Here is a 20,800-nt window from a genome sequence, read left to right as displayed (position 1 = left end):
TGTATAAACAATTTAATAAAAAGTCTAAGATTTTACTGAATAGCATCTTTCTAAATGTAAGATAAGATTCCTTTATTGATCCCCATGGGGGAAATTCAAGATGTACTATAGATGTACTGTACTACAGTGTTTAATAAATTAAATGTAAATAAAAGAAAGCCAAATCTTGCTTTCAGGAAAAGCACAACTAACTTAAATAAAGCTCATTCAACATAATCACAATAAGGTATAACAAAATGGTTTACCTTGTAGTGTTTGCCTAGGAGGGAGAGAGCACTGTGCTGCCATGGTGGGTAATTCTTTGCCACGTACACTGTGCAGTGAGAGGGCTTGACTGGAGGTTTGTTGTCTCCTTTCTGTGAGGGGAAATAAAACTGGAATTAAGGACTAGGCTGACCAACAAAAAATTTAAATACATTTTTGTAAGACGCAGTAAGTTAAACAAAGATTCAAAAGAATTAACACAAATGTCTTCACTGATCAGTTACATCAATTTTCGTATTTATTATACTTTTCATTTGGGAATCAAGGATATGAATTGTTATGGTTTTGCAGGTATAATATTTAGCCATTTTTGCCTGATACTAGACTTCAGCTGCTTAGTCTGTGGTCGCTGTTGTCTAATTTGTGATGCACCATACATTTACGATAGGAAACTGATCTGGACTGCAGGCAGGCCACTCAAGCACACACACACTTCTGATGAGGACTGGCATTGTCTTGCTGAAAATAAGCCACCCTGATGGTAGCATGTCTCTAAGATCCCAATATACGCCTCATCAACGCTACCTTCACACACACGTCACCTGTGCTGAGGGAACTGATGCACATCCAAACTATGATAGATGTGGGCTTTTCACTTTTTTGCTGATAACAGACTGTGTGGTCCTTTTCAACATCTGTTTTCCCAAAACAAGCTGAAGCATGGACTCATCTGGCCATAGCATGTATTTAAAATGTCTTTATACCCATATGAGATGAACAATTTTGTAAAGAATTGTTGTCTGGTTTTCTCTTTGCATAACAGAGTTTCGGGTTGCTTTTCTTAATGCAGTGGTGGACTGTGTTATGTGACAATGGTTTTCTGAAGTAGTCCCAACCCATGTGGTTATATTTAAAATAGTACAATTGAAAAATGATCAGATAAAATGGACATGACTATACTGGGAGAAAGGTTGTTTAGTTTTTACATAATTAAAAGCATTCAAATATGAGCAATTACATTTACACATCACTGTTTATTATTATACTGTAGATTATCTATGTTATATAAAATTATATTTTATATATTATATATTATTATATATTTTATAATATAGGGCCAGTGTTTAAAATTATTTTGCATAATGTAATGGTCATATACATGGACGCACTGGCACCACACACATCATACCTTGTTTTTGGGAGGCTGCAAGTAGGCTTTAAGGCGAAGGCGCAAGTCATGGGCGGTCTCCATTAGGTACTGGGAGGACCGGATCAGAATCTCGTCCACTGGACCAGCCGCTGGCCAGCTAGCCTTCATCAATGATTCACTCTGAGAGAGTGGAACAAGGTAGTTTAATAAATATAATATGATAAACAAATCAGAATCATGTATCAAGTTCTGCTTGGAAATAGATAACAGATTGTGGCTTACTTTTCCCAGCAGGGTCCATATGTGTTCACACAGATGAGGACAGATGGGAGTAAGCAAGAGGGTCTGGTTCTCGATAAACTGGAACACTAAGTCTCTATGCATGCCCTCGATGGCCAGCTCCCTGTACTTATCCTTGGCAGCCTAAGTGAAGAAATTGGGGTTAAAAATTTAAATAAAGGGCTATACAGCATTCTTAAAAGCAACTTAATCACGGCGCAAAAAATATCTACTTTGGCAGTGAAAGTCACCAGCATGTACAGTGTATCACAAAAGTGAGTACACCCCTCACATTTCTGCAGATATTTAAGTATATCTTTTCATGGGACAACACTGACAAAATGACACTTTGGCACAATGAAAAGTAGTCTGTGTGCAGCTTATATAACAGTGTAAATTTATTCTTTCCTCAAAATAACTCAATATACAGCTATTAATGTCTAAACCACCGGCAACAAAAGTGAGTACACCCCTAAGAGACTACACCCCTAAATGTCCAAATTGAGCACTGCTCGTCATTTTCCCTCCAAAATGTCATGTGATTTGTTAGTGTTACTAGGTCTCAGGTGTGCATAGGGAGCAGGTGTGTTCAATTTAGTAGTACAGCTCTCACACTCTCTCATACTGGTCACTGAAAGTTCCAACATGGCACCTAATGGCAAAGAACTCTCTGAGGATCTTAAAAGACGAATTGTTGCGCTACATGAAGATGGCCAAGGCTACAAGAAGATTGCCAACACCCTGAAACTGAGCTGCAGCACAGTGGCCAAGATCATCCAGCGTTTTAAAAGAGCAGGGTCCACTCAGAACAGACCTCGCGTTGGTCGTCCAAAGAAGCTGAGTGCACGTGCTCAGCGTCACATCCAACTGCTGTCTTTGAAAGATAAGCGCAGGAGTGCTGTCAGCATTGCTGCAGAGATTGAAAAGGTGGGGGGTCAGCCTGTCAGTGCTCAGACCATACGCAGCACACTACATCAAATTGGTCTGCATGGCTGTCACCCCAGAAGAAAGCCTCTTCTGAAGTCTCTACACAAGAAAGCCCGCAAACAGTTTGCTGAAGACATGTCAACAAAGGACATGGATTACTGGAACCATATCCTATGGTCTGATGAGACCAAGATTAATTTGTTTGGTTCAGATGGTCTCAAGCATGTGTGGCGGCAATCAGGTGAGGAGTACAAAGATAAGTGTGTCATGCCTACAGTCAAGCATGGTGGTGGGAATGCCATGGTCTGGGGCTGCATGAGTGCAGCAGGTGTTGGGGAGTTACATTTCATTGAGGGACACATGAACTCCAATATGTACTGTGAAATACTGAAGCAGAGCATGATCCCCTACCTCCGGAAACTGGGTCGCAGGGCAGTGTTCCAGCATGATAATGACCCCAAACACACCTCTAAGACGACCACTGCTTTATTGAAGAGGCTGAGGGTAAAGGTGATGGACTGGCCAAGCATGTCTCCAGACCTAAACCCAATAGAACATCTTTGGGGCATCCTCAAGCGGAAGGTGGAGGAGCGCAAAGTCTCGAATATCCGCCAGCTCCGTGATGTCGTCATGGAGGAGTGGAAAAGCATTCCAGTGGCAACCTGTGAAGCTCTGATAAACCCCATGCCCAGGGGAGTTAAGGCAGTTCTGGGAAATAATGGTGGCCACACAAAAAAAACTTCAGGAACTTTCACTAAGGGGTGTACTCACTTTTGTTGCCGGTGGTTTAGACATTAATGGCTGTATATTGAGTTATTTTGAGGGAAGAATAAATTTACACTGTTATATAAGCTGCACACAGACTACTTTTCATTGTGTCAAAGTGTCATTTTGTCAGTGTTGTCCCATGAAAAGATATCCTTAAATATCTGCAGAAATGTGAGGGGTGTACTCACTTTTGTGATACACTGTATACACTTACTCAGCACTTTATTAGGTACAACTTTCTGATATCTACATTCATTGTTAATTTTACAAGCTACACCTACATAGAGGTCTTTCATACAGAACTTCATGAATACACAACTGTAGCCCATCTGTTGTTCTGTACACTTTGCCACCCAGTTGTACCCCAACTGTCACTTAAGAGACCCCAAAGGCCCTTCACTGACCAGATGAAGTCTGGGTGGTGGACAATTCTCAGCATTGCAATAACATGTTGAAATGACATGGCATTGTGGGATTTTTAAATACCGTTTTTCTTAAACTTACTGGCCATTTTATTAGGAACAAATAAACTGTTCTAGGGCGGGCTTTTCAAACCCAGGGTCACAGAGAAATATACAAAAACAATTGGTTGCAGAGAAATATAATAATGATTAAATAAACTTGTAAGTGAACGCCACCTTGTGGAGGCTTTATGTTAGATCTTTTATAGAGACAGTAAGATGTATTGTGTCACGTAAGAAATCATGGACAAAATGTGGGTCGCTTGAAAAAAAGTTTAAAAGGGCACTTTTATCAGCTCCACTTACCATATAGAAGCACTTTGTTGTTCTACAATTACTGACTGTAGTCCATCCATTTCTCTACATACTTTTTTAGACTGCATTCACCCTGTTCTTCAATGGTCAGGACCCCCACAGGACCCCCACAGAGTAGGTATTATTTAGGTGGTGGATCATTCTCAGCACTGCAGTGACAATGACATGGAGGTGGTGTGTTAGTGTGTGTTGTGCTGGTATGAGTGGATCAGACACAGCAGCGCTGCTGGAGTTCTTAAATACCATGTCCACTCACTGTCCACTCTATTAGACACTCCTACCTAGTTGGTCCACCTTGTAGATGTAAAGTCAGAGACGATCGCTCATCTATTGCTGCTGTTTGAGTTGGTCATCTTCTAGACCTTCATCAGTGGTCACAGGACGCTGCCCATGGGGCGCTGTTGGCTGGTTATTTTTGGTTGGTGGACTATTCTCAGTCCAGCAGTGACAGTGAGGTGTTTAAAAACTCCATCAGTGCTGCTGTGTCTGATCCGTTCATACCAGCACAACACACACTAACACACCACCACCATGTCAGTGTCACTGCAGTGCTGAGAATGATCCACCACCCAAATAATACCTGCTCTGTAGTGGTCCTGGGAGAGTCCTGACCATTAAAGAACAGCATGAAAGGGGGCTAACAAAGCATGCAGAGAAACAGATGGACTACAGTCAGTAATTGTAGAACTACAAAGTGCTTCTATATGGTAAGTGGAGCTGATAAAATGGACAGTGAGTGTAGAAACAAGGAGGTGGTTTTAATGTTATGGCTGATCAGTGTATATCTACAAAGTCCATCTGTATGGTTGGTGTGGGTTCGTACCAGAAAGATGTACCTAATAAAGAGCTCGGGTTAGGGTTAGTGTACATATGGATTTTCTATAGATGGGCAGCTGTGTCACTTACTTGGAACTCGAAGAAGCCGGACTTTAGAGCCTCCTTGTACATCATCCTCTGATAGTGTTGCTCTGTCTTAATGATGCCCAAATTCATTTCACTGTGAAGGGAAAATGAATCAGCATTAGAGCTTTAGCACCAAATGACCTTCAGGCCAGCAAAGCAGTCATTGTGGTATATAAAGGTCGACCTCATGCAAGCAGTTTGGTGATTATTTTGTCAGCGTGTGTTTGAGATGATGTTTACCTGGCAAACACGCGGTCATTAAATGTGTTAACAGGCCCGGTTCTTAAATTATTCTGGTTGGCGATGATCTCCTTCACCCATTCCACCCAAGTGTAGAGGCGCAGAATTCCAGCGTCGGCCATGGCCTCCACAAAGTTAGCATCTTCTACTGTGTCTCCTGCATCAGCTAAGGCCAAACGCATACCTGACAAATAGAGAGAAGACATTCAGTGGTTAATTACTTGATTAATTGATTAATTGCTTCGTCAGAGATCTGTGCTTTGTTTGGTAGCTATAGGGGTGGTCATAGTTACTGCACTTGACCTGGTATTAAAAACTTGCAGAAGTGGACAGACTTGCCAAAAACCTAAGTGATTTAAAAACCTTGCATTGTTATTACTTAGCATTCATTTAAATAATGGTAATTAAGTGATGTAACGAACAAATTTACATTGTCAGTGTTTTTCACACATTTTTATTCTGAGATTAGTGTGATGATACGTGGCGTGGAACTCGCCTCGTGCAGGTGAAAAGTGAAAAGATGCAGTCGGCTACTGCACGTGTCGGAGGGTGTGTGTGTCAGTCTTGCTCACCTCAATCAAAAGTGGGGATCAGCATCAGTAGAGAGGAAGTGTAATGCAATCAGGTAATTGGATACGACTTGATTGGGAGAAAAAAAGAAAAAGAAAAGGAGTGGGTGCACAGGTGGTGCAGCGGGGATATTCCACTACAATACGAGTTTAAATCTCAGCTCTGCTACTGGTCGACTGGCAGTGCCTGCAGCAGTAGATAAAATTAGCCACTAAAGTCTGCTGGGTGGGAAAAGACCAAACTAAAAAGGTGGCGGGGTCTTTGACGCTGTGTAAGGACCATGGTTAGTAGCCCTAGGCGCCTGTACAGAGGTGGAGGAACATGGAGATGAGTGGGTGACTCTTCGTGTGCGAAATTAGCCTCACGTGGGTATCCACCAATGTATGAGCGAATAAGAGGGGGTGGGTGGACTGTGCACATGTCGGAGGGGCATGTGTCAGGCAAATATATCCTCCTCAGAAAGTGGAAGACAAATTGGCTACGCTAAATTGGGAGTAAAAGGAAAGAAAATACATTTAAAAAAATACATTCAAATCTGATTTAATGGGGTTTTAAAAAGGTCGGTATTTATGGTTATAAATGTTTGTATTTACAACCCCAAATCAGAAAAAGTTGGGACAGCATGGAAAATGCAAATAATAAAACACAAAGTGTTTCTTACATTTACTTTGACTTTTATTTGATTGCAGACAGGATGAACCTGAGATATTTTATGTTTTGTCTGCTCAACTTCATTTCATTTATTAATAAACATCCATTCCTGCATTTCAGGCCTGAAACACATTACAAAAAAAGCTGGGACAGTAAAGCATTTACCACTTTGTAATGTTGCTATTCCTTTTCACCACACTTAAACGACGTTTTGTCACCGAGGATACCAAGTGATTTAGTGTTTCAGCTTTTATTTTGTCCCATTCTTCCTGCAAACACGTCTTAAGATGTACAACAGTCCGGAGCACTGCGCGTCCATTTTTTCCAAAGACGACCTGGACTGCTGATTCATCTGATCACAATACACGTTTCCACTGTGTGATGGTCCATCCTAGATGCCTCCGAGCCCAGAGAAGTCGATGTCGCTTCTGGACATGGTTAATATAAGGCTTCTTGTTTGAACAGTAAAGTTTTAAGTGGCATTTGTGCATGTAACTCTGTATTGTAGTGCTTGATAAAGGTTGATGTGGTTATATCAGCTGTTGTTGAGTGGTGGTTCTTGATGCAGTGCCGTCTGAGGGGTCGAAGATCACAGGCATTCAGCTTAAGCTTGCGCCCTTGACCTTTATGCACTGAAATTCCTCCTGATTCCTTGAATCGTTTAATGATTTTATGCACTGTAGAGGGAGAAATATGCAAATCCCTTCCGATCTTTCTTTGAGGTACATTGTTTTTAAACATTTCAATCATTTTCTCACACATTTGTTGACAAACTGGAGATCATCTGATCATCTTTGTAATCATGGTTTGGTACTTAGCAACATCCAGGAAAGGCTGAGTGTTTGATGAGCAATCACCTGTTTGGAATCACATCATTATTTAGTTTTTTCACCTCATTACTAGCCCTAAATTGCCCCCGTCCCAACTTTTTTTGGAATGTGTTGCAGGCCTGAAATGCAGGAATGGAGGTATATTAACAAATGAAATGAAGTTGAGCAGACAAAACATGAAATATCTTGGGTTCAAACTGTCTGCAATCAAATAAAAGTCAAAGTAAATGTAAACATAAACACTGCATTTTTATTTTATTTGCATTTTCCATACTGTCCCAACTTTTTCTGATTTGGGGTTGTACATTAAATATGTTATTTATGGTAATCCTACTGGCTCCACCATGGAAGTAATAAGACACAGGGGTGGGATAGTGGTAAAAATGTATATTTGTTGTTTTACCACTGCAATTATGCGGCAGCACACTGTATTAACATACGTGTTGTTTTATGATTTATAATAAACAAATAATTTAGAATTTTAAAGACTAGAAATGATTCCTTCACTATAAGTGTTTACTTTTAACAGTGCCAGCAGCAGGCTGACAATATAATGTCAAGCTCAATTAGTCATATTTTTCCATAAATAAGACAGCATCTAATGAGGACTCGCCAGACGTCTGCAGTTCCCTCCAGATGGACCGACTTCAAGTCTCCCTGGGGATGAGCTTATTTCGTTCCGGCAGCCTTCAAACGTCGAAAACGAGCAGCCGTCCTGTTTTGCGGCTTACATGAAACTTAAAAGATCTCGGGCTTTGGAAGGCAAACTCAAACGAGACTCGTCAGCTTTCCAGCGGAGCTTAGACAAAATGAGGCTATTTTTGGGAACGGTTAAGTCGAGGCTGATGTGTTTCGGAGAACTTACCATCTGCGGAAAACTTATCAATAGCTTGGCTCAAGGTGAGGAAGTTGCCGGTGGATTTGGACATCTGGGGAGAACAAGCAGAGCGCAAATGAGGGAAGAAATTATGGGATATTTTTGTCTAAGCACAGTAATAGTTCATAAGAATTGCACAGTTAAAAATTTGAAGTGCCAAGTCACACTGTGTATCGTCATTCTGTATATGCAGCACCTGCCGTGATTCGCTAGGGCAGCGTCTCCCAACCTTTTTTGCACCACGGACCGGTTTTCATATAAGATATCATTTCACGGACCGGCTGGGAAGGAAGGATTTAATAATATTGCTCACAGACTGCAACGATGCTGCTCCCACCTAGGGGTGACAATAAGACATAAACACCCGAAATCGAAGCAGTGAAAACTGCTTTTCTAGTGATCTCTAATTATTTATTCTTTCTGTGCGGCCCGGTAATAAATAGCCCACGGACCGGTACCGGTTTGCAGCCCGGTGGTTGGGGATCACTGCGCTAGGGCACAGCATTTGTTATTCGAAATCTGCCTATGCTTGTAAGTTCATTATAAATTCCTGTACTGTAAAGTAACTCAGTCACTGGAGTTAATCTAACACATCCAGACCCATGAGTTCTTCAGTAATGATTGTGAGTATGGGGTCTACCAACCTTCTCAGAGTTTAACAGGAGATGTCCATTGGCACGAACTGCTCTTGGCCACTTCTCACTGCAGGAATAAAACAAATGCTTTGTAGAATATAGAACATAGAATTATATGCATCACAACAGCTTACTGCATCTTGGGTATTTATTAAGAAAGGAGGCAAGAGGTGCTGCTGCAGCCTACAGACTGACTGTGTGTCAAACTGAATTCATTACTTCATCTACTAAACAGAATGTCTAAAATAGAAACCTTTGTTAGATAATCATTCTAATCAGAACTTATGTTGTATTATTGACATACTGGGCATTAGCAGTCATGGACAATTTAGTGTCCCCAATTCCTCACTTGCATGTCTTTGGACTCACTCACTTTCTTAACCGCTTATCCAATTAGGGTCGCAGAGGGGGGGGGGGGGGGGGGTGCTGGAGCCTATCCCAGCTTTTCAATGGGTGCAAGGCACACAGTAACACCCTAAACGGGGCGCCAGTCCATCGCAGGGCAGACGCACATGCACACACGCATCGTGTATCGTCATTCTGTATATGCAGCACCTGGCGTGATTCGCTAGGGCAGCGTCTTGCTGTGAGGCGACAGTGCTACCCACTGAGCCACCGTGCCCTTATACTAATTAGGATTGCAAGTTTGCATAATATTTCAATCAATTAAGTTAATAAGGTAAAACATTTAATTTTTCCTTTGTGTTGTTTTTATTTAAATAATGAATGAATGAATTCTGCTCTTATTTGTATTGTACCTGATGTCTCCAATTTTAAGACTATGCTTTGCACAATAAACGTCTGTAAAATCTAAGATTATACAGCACATACATTTTATATTTCTGTTTTAAATTGGGTAAAGCATTGCATACCTGTCCTCAGGCCACATGGCAACATGGTTGTAGAGGTAGTAGGAGAGATGGTTTGGCACCAAATCTTTTCCAGAGACACGGGCATCTACAGGATACCAGAATTCAAACTCTCTCCTCAGCCTCTGTAGGTGCTCCTTGGGGATGTTCGTTTTGGGAAATGGAGCTGATTTGAAGAAGATGAAGTCCCACACCTCCCTGGTCATCTGCTCTGGTCTGAGAAAGGATGACAAGGCTTGTTTACCATGTTTATACACTTATTTTTACTATTTCAGTACAATTAACAGTGGTGGTCTACATAGACCATAATGTTAGCTTTTTGAGCTCTCATTTGTGAACTCAGTGTATAGTGACAACATTATAAAAGTTAATTTACTTTAGTGCAAGTGAGAGCCTGCACACTCACACCCACTATTTTGGCCCATGCTGTTTGTATGTTTATTTAATTCTTAATGCCATGTTACGGCTACTATGGCTATTATTATGGCTGAATACATTAAAAATGGTTGTCTTTAAACATCAAAGTAAGGGGGTTGATTTTCTTTTTTTTTTGCGTGTATAGTGGTTAGAGTGTTTGTGTGATTTAGAGGGTGTAGAGTTTGTTATATAGTTATATGGCGGCCCATGCTGTTAAGTTTAAATGTTAATGGCAGCTCAGGTGGCGCAGCGGTGAAATACGCTAGCACACCAGAGCTGAGGTTTCGAAAACACCGTATAGAATCTCAGCTCTGCCATCCGGCTGGGGTGGGTGGCTATATGAACAACGTTTGGCTGGGTGGGTAAGCCGGAGCTGGGACCTCATAATTGATGGAATTACGACTGATTTGGCTGATTGATAGGGTCTGCACAGAGTTGGGGAATAATGTGATCAGGGTGTGGCTCTCCGTACACAAAGCTGATCCGCATATGAACTTGCCTCATGCAGGTAAAAAGATGCAGCCAGCTACTGCGAACGTGTCGGAGGAGACGTGCGTCAATATATAAATGTGTGTATATATATATATATATATATATATATATATATATATATATATATATATATATATATACATACATATATATATATATACATCTATATATATATACAGTGTATCACAAAAGTGAGTACACCCCTCACATTTCTGCAAATATTTTATTATATCTTTTCATGGGACGACACTAGACATGAAACTTGGATATAACTTAGAGTAGTCAGTGTACAACTTGTATAGCAGTGTAGATTTACTGTCTTCTGAAAATAACTCAACACACAGCCATTAATGTCTAAATGGCTGGCAACATAAGTGAGTACACCCCACAGTGAACATGTCCAAATTGTGCCCAAAATGTCAATATTTTGTGTGACCACCATTATTATCACTGCCTTAACCCTCCTGGTCATGGAATTCACCAGAGCTGCACAGGTTGCTACTGGAATCCTCTTCCACTCCTCCATGATGACATCACGGAGCTGGTGGATGTTAGACACCTTGAACTCCTCCACCTTCCACTTGAGGATGCGCCACAGGTGCTCAATTGGGTTTAGTCCATCACCTTTACCTTCAGCTTCCTCAGCAAGGCAGTTGTCATCTTGGAGGTTGTGTTTGGGGTCGTTTTCGAAGGGAGGGGATCATGCTCTGTTTCAGAATGTCACAGTACATGTTGGAATTCATGTTTCCCTCAATGAACCGCAGCTCCCCAGTGCCAGCAACACTCATGCAGCCCAAGACCATGATGCTACCACCACCATGCTTGACTGTAGGCAAGATACAGTTGTCTTGGTACTTCTCACCAGGGCGCCGCCACACATGCTGGACACCATCTGAGCCAAACAAGTTTATCTTGGTCTCGTCAGACCACAGGGCATTCCAGTAATCCATGTTCTTGGACTGCTTGTCTTCAGCAAACTGTTTGCGGGCTTTCTTGTGCGTCAGCTTCCTTCTGGGATGACGACCATGCAGACCGAGTTGATGCAGTATGTTGCGTATGGTCTGAGCACTGACAGGCTGACCTCCCACATCTTCAACCTCTGCAGCAATGCTGGCAGCACTCATGTGTCTATTTTTTAAAGCCAACCTCTGGATATGACGCCGAACACATGGACTCAACTTCTTCGGTCGACCCTGGCGAAGCCTGTTCCGAGTGGAACCTGTCCTGGAAAACCGCTGTATGACCTTGGCCACCATGCTGTAGCTCAGTTTCAGGGTGTTAGCAATCTTCTTATAGCCCAGGCCATCTATGTGGAGAGCAACAATTCTATTTCTCACATCCTCAGAGAGTTCTTTGCCATGAGGTGCCATGTTGAATATCCAGTGGCCAGTATGAGAGAATTGTACCCAAAACACCAAATTTAACAGCCCTGCTCCCCATTTACACCTGGGACCTTGACACATGACACCAGGGAGGGACAACGACACATTTGGGCACAATTTGGACATGTTCACTGTGGGGTGTACTCACTTATGTTGCCAGCTATTTAGACATTAATGGCTGTGTGTTGAGTTATTTTCTGAAGACAGTAAATCTACACTGCTATACAAGCTGTACACTGACTACTCTAAGTCATATCCAAGTTTCATGTCTATAGTGTTGTCCCATGAAAAGATATAATGAAATATTTGCAGAAATGTGAGGGGTGTACTCACTTTTGTGATACACTGTAGGTGTAACTGATTCAGATTTGCTTTTTAATGCTGTTACTATTAAACAAACGATCTGAAGACACACGGGTACATAACCCTGCTCTTCTGAACCACTTCTTGATGATTTGGTTGGGTGGCTCGATGGGTAGCACTAAGCACCCTGAGTTCGATTCCCAAATCTCTATTTGCAGGGTTCTTCTGTGTGGAGTTTGCATGTTCTCCCCGTATCTGCGTACAAAGACGTGTAAGTGAGGTGAACTGGAGATGCAAAATTGCCCACGACCAAACCAACACGTGTATATAATATCAACATGACCTTGTTTATTGTAATATATTGATTACTAATATTAAGTGTTTGTTTTATTCTCTGCAGAGAAAAGTAGCATCTAGTCTGGCTATGTCTCCTCTCGTGAGCCCCGGATCGTCACGATGCCAGACCCCCGACAGGGCGGCCAAAAAGCCCAGGTATGACCTGCAACACACACTGAAATCTGTACAGTTTATCTGGAGCTAAAGAGACTCCGGTAAATAGTGTATTTTAAATTATTTCATTGTGTGTTTATGGAATAATTTATCATGCGTCGCATCGAGGAGGCCGCCGTGCAATATAACATGCTGATAAATGAACTGAACACACACTGAAATGCAGATTAAATAATGATAGATGTATAATAATCTGCTCCAGACATTTCTTTCTAAGAAACGTTTTCTTTTGTGCACTTTCCTAGGGAGGAGAACGCCTCGCCGGCCGTTTCCTCACTAAAATGTGATAAAGAAACCACTGATACAGGTCCTGGAGTAGGTACGACTGTCGCTTTGCATGTTTTTTATACCTCTACGTAAAAATGCAGACTTAAATACAGAGGAACCTCGATTTAACGGACTAAAAGGTGGGAGCACGAGGTTGTCCAAAACAGCGAGATGTTTTATAGGGAGGTGGGAAAATATTCGAAAATGCAGCACTAAGGTCTACAAAAGTGCTAAACATGCACAACCTGTAAATAATTATTAAAACTGATTTACTGTACTACTGGGGTGAAATTTCACTTACTTTTTTTTGCTGTGATTGTATAGTGGGCACTTAAAGCTGTATCTAAGCTCTAGAACTTGCAAAAATGAGGCATAAAACACCAAAAAAAGGCAAGAACAGAGCGATCCTCCCAGCAAAACGAAGCCTATCGCTCATATAAGCAGAGAGACGTGCGCCGAGTAGCGGACAATTACTGAACTACTGGTCTCTGTACGCTTCTCACAGGAATTTAACAATCGAACTGGACTGTCTAATTGTCTGTAATTAACTGTCTGTTAAATCGAGGTTCTTTTGTACCCTGGTACAGTTTGCAAACAGTTTTAAATACTAAATCTAATAATCACTTGTTGCCGTGTTTAATGCTTCTGTTGCTTTTGAATATCGTACTGAACTAGATGAGCGGTTTTGTGTTTCCTAGTAGAACGCTCGTCGACGCCCGAGGTCCCGGTTACGCCGAGGTCAGACTCCGGAGGAAGCAGCGGCAAACGGAAACGCAAGATCCAGTTGGTATCTGTGAACAGAGGAGATCAGATATCGCTGGTGGGTGAAACAGTAGAATTAGAGATTTTCTCACTGCTGGTAAAGTAGTCGTGCTGTGCTCTTGGTTTTATTTCAGACTGCATAATTCAACGTAATTAATTATTTGCTTTTTTCTTCCCCCAGCCTCCGCCCCCTGAACTGGGTTACACTATTACTGTGAAGGACCTGGACATGGAGAAAAAAGCTGCTCTCAGCCAAATTCAGAAAGTCCTGAAGGAACCTGGTAGGTTCAGATATTCCTCTATGGGGTCGTTTATTTGAGCTGGTAGGTTAAGAATTCTACTGATGTGGAGATATTTGTGCATCCTGACACGATCCTCCCCTCTTTTATCCAGAGCCGGAGAAGCCCAGTTCCACCTCTGCACCGAATCCGACCCCTGCTCCCTGTTTAGACATCTTTTCCAAACTAGCCTCATCGTCCTTACCCTCATCCGCCCCTGCGCTCAGCTCCCCATCGCTGGCGTCTCTAGCCACGTCATCTGCCGGACCTCCGAGCACCTCCGGCGCGGCGTCCACTGCAGCTTCAGCGCCCACGATCGACCTCACCGTCACCCCCTCCAGCATGAGCGGTCCCGCATTGGTTCCAACGGCGATGCTCCCTACACTCGTCACCAGCATCACTACAGTCACCGCGGCCCCCAAACTGACGAATCCACTACTGGAGTCCCTGAAGGACATGAAGAGAATATCGGCACTGAGTTCTCCTCCCACGACGGCTGCTGCTACCTCCACAGGTACGTTGTCCAAACTCAGTTACCCGAGTCGTGTTTCTATCTGCTTCACACTTCGTTCTTGGGCTATTCGACTGAACGATTGCTAACTGAATTGCCGTAGGATCGCTAGGACGCCTCATGGTGCAGATTAACCGGTAAACGTGAGGCACTTGAACCCTACACGAATAAAAAAACGTGAAATCGCCAAACACAAGCCTCACATTTTGTATTTTGCAGCAGATTGCGGTCCGTGAATTAGGTAGGGCCTTACTCGGTGGTTGGCGGTGTCGGTGATGAGCCCACAGGCGTCCAGCGGGGTTCAATCCCCAACATAATGGATTTAGAAATAGACAAAACCATTGATAGTGTACTAATTGTGTGGTTTGGGATTAGCAGTAAATAAACTTAAAAAGAGCCTCACAGTAAAGATAAACCGGAGCAGCGCGCGCGCGTGTGTGTGTGTGTGTGTGTGTGTGTGTGTGTGTGTGTGTGTGTGTTTGTGTTTGTGCCTTTAGAAGAGACGCTTTGTTCACAGTATCGCTATAAGTGATTCATTGATTCATGAGTTGATTCGTTTTTATGTGAAGCGTAAGTTTCTCTTCTCAGTTATCTCTCCGTGTTTACTGTTATTAATTAAATGTCGTGGTTTTAAATAAACACCAGCTACTACAGAACATTCTGTGTGACTCTCTTACATTAAAAAGCTTCATTACACTGCTGTTACCACAGATCTGTAACCGAGTCAGACTCGTTCCGTCTAAGGAGCTAAAAGTTTTCTAAAAGTTCAGCAGATGATCCTGAACTAACGAATTTGGTAATGAATAAACTTTTGCCTCTGATTGGCTCTGTAACGTTTTCTGTTCTCATCTACATCACAAGTAAGAACCGCTTACGATTTACCAAAGTGAACCAGGAGTTTATATAACGTGCTGATAGAATCCACTCAGATGTGACCGGGTTGAATTATCTTTTTAAAGTAAATATTACAATCAGCAAAATTACATCGTAAGAGCTTTCACGATGGTTTCTGTACGATGGTTGATGAATGGTGATGTGATGGTTGGTGCTTCGTAGCTCAAAGTCTGGATCGATCCACTGAGCTGTTAACTTAACGTGATCTTTATATATCACACGATCGGATCGGCTACTTTTAGGAAATATCGCCGATCGCCGATAGCATATTTTGATTAAAAATCGGCCGATACCGATTCGTAGCCGATCGATCGTCCCATCTCTAGTAGATAGTTAGAACAGTAATACCTTATAATTCTGCCATAATTTTGCTTAAAATATCAAAACTAAACACTAAACTACTCATTGTTTTGAGTCGTGCCATTAGACCAGATATTTGACCCACAAAATATGTATTTTTTTATTGTTTTATTGTTACAGAAACGTAAAGAAATCCCAAGACCGCCATGACACATTAATTAATGTATTTATTAATATTTGTTCTCTTTCTAGCTCCTGAAACGTCTGTGGCGGCGCCTCCCGCCAGCGTCACCTCCGTCTCTCTGAGCATCGGCGCCGTGAAGTCTGAGCCAGCGCTCTCCTCCGCGCCCTCCGCCTTCGCCCCGGTTCTGTCCAAGCCTCTGTCGTCGACGCCTAGCGCGTTGGCCTTCGGAGGGGGCGGCGTCTTGGGCCCTGCTTCTACCGCGCCCGCGTCCTCTGCGCCCGCTCCTTCTGCCGCCTCGACGCTCACTCTCGGCGGTACAGCCGGTCTGAAACCGGCAGAATCCGGGTTCAAGCCTATTTTCGGGGCGGGAAGTCCAGCACTGGTGTCCACGGCAGAGGTCAAACCTACTCAACCCACTTTCAAACCCATGTTCGACGGTGCGTTCGGACAGCCGGCGACATCCACGTCCGCTAGTGCGTCTGCTTCGCTTTTCGGCGGGATAACAAACGCTCAAGCGGCGTCTTCGGTTCCCTCGACGACGTCCGGTACCCCCAATCCCACCCCCTCTCTATTTGGCACAATGAATAACAGCCACATGGCTTCTTTAGTCCCTTCGTCCACTTCAAATACCCAGAATTCCACTCAGTCTCTGTTCGGTGCTCTCGCTAACACCAAGCCAGTCGCTCCCTCTGTCCCTTCGTCCACCTCCAGTACCCCGAATTTCACTCCATCCCTGTTTGGCGGACTTACTAATAGCCAGCCGGTCCTCTCGTCCACCACCAGTACTCAGAATCCCACCCAGTCCCTGTTTGGTGGACCTAAACCCACCCAGTCTACGCCTGCCTCAATCCCTTCATCTAATCCCAATTCCCAAAACACCACCGAGTCCCTGTTCGGGGCCTGGAGCGCCCCTAACAGCACCTTTCAGTTCGGAGCTTCTGCAGCTACCACAGCCTCAGCTTCATCTGGAATTACCACGAGCGCCACGACCACCAGCAACACCAACACCAGTTTCCAGTTCGGTGCTTTAAAACCAGCGCAGAGCGCCCCGTCTGCGGCGCCCCAGAGCGCGTTTACGTTCGGCCAAAACGCACCCGCTACCCAATTTACCGGAATCGGTCTGGCAAACAATTCAACACCGTCATCGACGGCCCCGACGACTCAGGCCGCGTTCGGAACCTCGGCGTTCAGCGCCCCGAAACCCTTCGGCAACGCCCAGCCGTCCACCCCAGCCAAGACTTTTGGGTTTAACGCAGGCGCAGGAGGGAGCGCGCCATCGTTCGGGGCGCCCGCCAGCACCGCCGCGCCGACCTTCGCCAACTCGACGCAGCCCACCTTCGGAGGACCCTCATCCGGTTTCAATTTCGGGAACACCAGCGCTCCGACGATGAACGCTCCCTCCGGGTCGGCCTTCGCGTTCGGAGCAGCACCGGCCACGCCCCAGAACTCTGCAGCGTCGGGTGGCTTCAATTTCTCAGCGTCGCTGCCCGGGACGCAGTTCGTAACGCCGGCGGCGCAGCAGCCTCAGGCCGGATTTTCCTTCGGGGCTGCCGGCACGGATAATAATTCTACTTTCGGTGAGTGCGCTGCATATTAACGATAAATGAATAAGAAATAAAGAGGCAGATCATTATTAAAGTAACTTTTGATGTGTTCTCACTCTGTGCAGGAACTTCCACCCCTGCGTTCGGCGGTGCTGGTGGACCCGTCATGTTCGGCAGCCCCAGTACTCCACAAGGATTCGGAGCCCCTGCCCTCGGTAAGATAACAGAGACGCGTCTCGCTTTAAATTTAGGTTTGAAGTTTAGTTTTAGTGTAAGGTGTGGTGGTACAGTGTGATAGCGCTTTGGTACTTAAGGCGATCACTCTTGAACTATTGTGTTTACACGTCTGCGTTTCCTTCCCCAGCCACGCCCTCGGCCTCGTTCTCCATCGGCGCGGGCTCCAAAACAGGCAGCGCACGGCAGAGACTGCAGGCACGCAGGCAGCACACGAGGAAGAAGTAACACCCACCCCGAGAGACCCGTTCCCTAATCTCTGTCTGTTGGCACATGCGACGCCCCTTTTCATCTTTACAAGCTGCTGCTGCTGACGGAACCTGATCCGACTTCTGGACTGGAGTGGACTGGACTGGGCGGCTCTGTAAAAGCTGCTCAGATGGACGGCTTGGAGAACACTTCGGTACCGTACGCGGTCTGCGAGGGGGGTACACAGGGGCGCAACTCGAAATAAGTGAATAATGAGACGATTCAAATCCTGGACGTGAAAGTGAATCTGCTCTGATTCTGGTCGTTTGCTTTTCAGGGGTTTTGTGCAGATTTATTTTTGTTTTTGTTTGTTTTTCCTTTTTAAACGTGGTCGTATTTGCATTACATTAAATGCATCGAAGCCCTTTTTAATTTTAATTCATTTGAGATCAGTACCTGCGAGAATATATGATTTTTATTCTTTGGATGACTGAGCATGAATCTTGCTCGGGCTGCCTACCGATTAAATAATAAATATTATATATTTTAGTTCCACATGTTCATGGTTTCAGTGCGTTGAATTGCAAAATAAAGTTATTTGTATTTTCTGTTGCTTTTATGGCACATTCCTTTAAATAATGAATGTTTGTGTGTTTGTTTATCGCTGACACATGAGCCTGATCGTTCAGATCTCTGGATTTTACCCCAGACTGTGTGCTTTTATTTTTCACCTGAACAAAAGGGAACGTTTGACAGTTTGAATATTTATACGTGATACGTTATTCATTTTATACAGTTTTTCTGAAGAGTGTAAATAAATGTGTGATTATTGATGGATGGAGAGTCGAGCTGATGTGTGTGTGTGTGATTTGAAAATCTGATTCCAGAAGCCTCAGATTTTGTTTTGGATTAATACAGATTATTATTATTATTATTACAGAAATCGGACTAAGATACGGTCCAGATTTTGAAATTTAGTACCAGTTATCTTTGGTTTGCCAGCATGCATCACAGATTCACTCCTGGGCAAGAAAAACAACAAATCCTAACAACTAATCATTAAACTATAGATAAAGGAACACTTGATTTCTTTAAATGTTGAAGTTTTTGGGGATAAAAAGGTATTTTGTCCACTTAAACTGATGAAACATGCTGAGCTGGTCTGGGTTTAACGTAACCGAATATTCTCTATAGCAGTGGTCCTCAACTACCGGGCTGTGGGTCAATTATTACCGGCTCGCAAAGAAAGAATAATTAATTAGAGATGCTACAAGAGCAATTAAATTTCCAACACACTTCACTTCGGGTGTTTCTGCCTCCAATCACCACTAGGTGGTGCTCAGGATTAACACTGATTTTCCATTCTATAGTTATTCTATTCTAAACCCCTATTCAGTTCGTGAAATTATATCTTATATGAAACTAGTCTGTGGTGCTAAAAAGGCTTAAATCTGGACACTGACCAGGTCATCTGTTGTAAATACTTATACTTTTGGGCCTCAGTTTTGCACAGGAGTGTTTGTTTATCCCTCATGTTTTTCAGTGCAGAACGTCTTTGTCATTTTTGGAATTTGTTTTAATCCCAATTTACTCCACTATGGCTCCCTTATCACACAATCGTTCTGTGAGGGTACGGCTAACACGTGCTTCCTTCTGCTTTAAAAACAACTGCTGCTTATTTCTAATTTGGCATCGTTGAGCAGATCAGCGTGCTTTAAAAAGCGTCCCAACTCTGTACCGGTTTGTGTTGCGTATGTGTATTATTACTGCTTTCGTCTTAATTTACACCCCAGAGCTGAGTGTGTGTCCAGAATTATCAACAATAAACCCAAATCAGAAATGTCATCACCGTGTCCCTTGTTTTGTTTGCTTTGGTGCGTCTGACGGCAGAACATCAGATCTGATCTGTGAATATCTGTAATGGTTTTACCTGAAAATGAGCCGAACCTTTACGGTGCGATTAGAAACCGTCAGCAGTACAATATTATTATTATTAAATCCAGATTTCAAGAAAACCCAAGAAGCGTTTGTGTGCTCATTGGTTATGTCTAAATGCTACAGAGTGTGCATGTTCCATGGATTGTAATGAACACGTCTTGAGTTCTGTCCAGAAGTCTCAGGTTTTTGTGTTTGCTGTGATTTATAACTGTTTTAACATTGTTTATTCAATTAAGATGCACAAATTTGGAAGCACAGCCCCCCCAGTCCCATATAACCCACCTGACCGAACCCTCCGCCAGGTTTTTGCTGTATAAAGTTATTCTTGTTGTCGTCTTTTGTACAGTTTTGTTTGTAAATGAATAAACGGAGGAACAGTGGAGTATTTTGAGAGCTGGATTTCTCAAGATGCGACGTTTCAGTGTGTACTACAACCTGTATGATGTCGTACTGGCACGAGTGTGTGTGAGCGCGGCGTGTTTTAGGAAGTCGTGTGTGTGTGTACTGGTTTTTAATAATAATAATAAAAGCAGCATTTGCTTGGATTGATATTTAATGGTGCACTGTGTGTGTTTTTTCTCTTCTTTCCGGCTGCTCTCGTGTTTGGGTGTCGCCACAGCAGATCTGGTCCATCAGTTTTTACACCCCAGCTTGTTTCTATCCGGGCTTAGGACCTGCACTAAGAGCGCACTGACGAGTGCACCTCCCGATGCCCCCCCAATACGCCCGACCAGCCGAGAGCATCTCGGATTCGAACCCTGGTTTCACCAAATCTCAGCAGTAGTGGGCGAGCATACTTTACTCATTATATCAGGTCACTAAGTGGGTAGCACTGTCGCCTCACAGCACGAAGGTCCCAGGTTCGATCCCCAGGTGGGGCGGCCCAGTGGTCGAGGACCAGGAACTCTGGTCCGGC

General features: G+C 43.6%; 2 protein-coding genes across 2 annotated transcripts; one reads left to right on the top strand and one right to left on the bottom strand.

Moving 5' to 3' along the window:
* Nucleotides 1-203: 203 nt before the first annotated feature.
* Nucleotides 204-9,894, bottom strand: LOC134307781 (leucine--tRNA ligase, cytoplasmic-like). Its single transcript, XM_062990578.1, has 8 exons — nucleotides 9,683-9,894; nucleotides 8,820-8,877; nucleotides 8,164-8,227; nucleotides 5,248-5,431; nucleotides 5,011-5,101; nucleotides 1,637-1,777; nucleotides 1,394-1,534; nucleotides 204-356 (listed from the first exon to the last, which is right to left on the bottom strand). Exons 1-8 carry the CDS (start codon nucleotides 9,883-9,885, stop codon nucleotides 204-206), a joined length of 1,035 nt encoding a protein of 344 aa, XP_062846648.1. The 5' UTR covers nucleotides 9,886-9,894.
* Nucleotides 9,895-12,685: 2,791 nt separating this feature from the next.
* Nucleotides 12,686-19,791, top strand: LOC134307780 (nuclear envelope pore membrane protein POM 121-like). Its single transcript, XM_062990576.1, has 8 exons — nucleotides 12,686-12,765; nucleotides 13,029-13,102; nucleotides 13,752-13,870; nucleotides 13,994-14,093; nucleotides 14,206-14,604; nucleotides 16,048-17,556; nucleotides 17,649-17,738; nucleotides 17,888-19,791. Exons 1-8 carry the CDS (start codon nucleotides 12,698-12,700, stop codon nucleotides 17,983-17,985), a joined length of 2,457 nt encoding a protein of 818 aa, XP_062846646.1. The 5' UTR covers nucleotides 12,686-12,697; the 3' UTR covers nucleotides 17,986-19,791.
* Nucleotides 19,792-20,800: the final 1,009 nt, after the last annotated feature.

The sequence above is a fragment of the Trichomycterus rosablanca genome, unplaced genomic scaffold (assembly GCF_030014385.1).
Source record: "Trichomycterus rosablanca isolate fTriRos1 unplaced genomic scaffold, fTriRos1.hap1 scaffold_345, whole genome shotgun sequence".
NCBI classification, from domain to species: Eukaryota; Metazoa; Chordata; class Actinopteri; order Siluriformes; family Trichomycteridae; genus Trichomycterus; species Trichomycterus rosablanca.
This window is presented reverse-complemented; position numbering and strand designations above follow the sequence as displayed.

What these genes read in the sequence shown, in the direction of transcription:
- LOC134307781 (XM_062990578.1), bottom strand. Translation starts at nt 9,885, where the DNA reads ATGACCAGGGAGGTGTGGGACTTCATCTTCTTCAAATCAGCTCCATTT. An exon ending in GCCATGTGGCCTGAGGACAG is followed by an intron (nt 8,878 to 9,682) that starts GTATGCAATGCT and finishes TTATTCCTGCAG; the next exon opens with TGAGAAGTGGCCAAGAGCAG. An exon ending in TATGGACCCTGCTGGGAAAA is followed by an intron (nt 1,535 to 1,636) that starts GTAAGCCACAAT and finishes CCACTCTCTCAG; the next exon opens with AGTGAATCATTGATGAAGGC.
- LOC134307780 (XM_062990576.1), top strand. Translation starts at nt 12,698, where the DNA reads ATGTCTCCTCTCGTGAGCCCCGGATCGTCACGATGCCAGACCCCCGAC. An exon ending in GAAAGTCCTGAAGGAACCTG is followed by an intron (nt 14,094 to 14,205) that starts GTAGGTTCAGAT and finishes TCTTTTATCCAG; the next exon opens with AGCCGGAGAAGCCCAGTTCC. An exon ending in GGCTGCTGCTACCTCCACAG is followed by an intron (nt 14,605 to 16,047) that starts GTACGTTGTCCA and finishes TTCTCTTTCTAG; the next exon opens with CTCCTGAAACGTCTGTGGCG.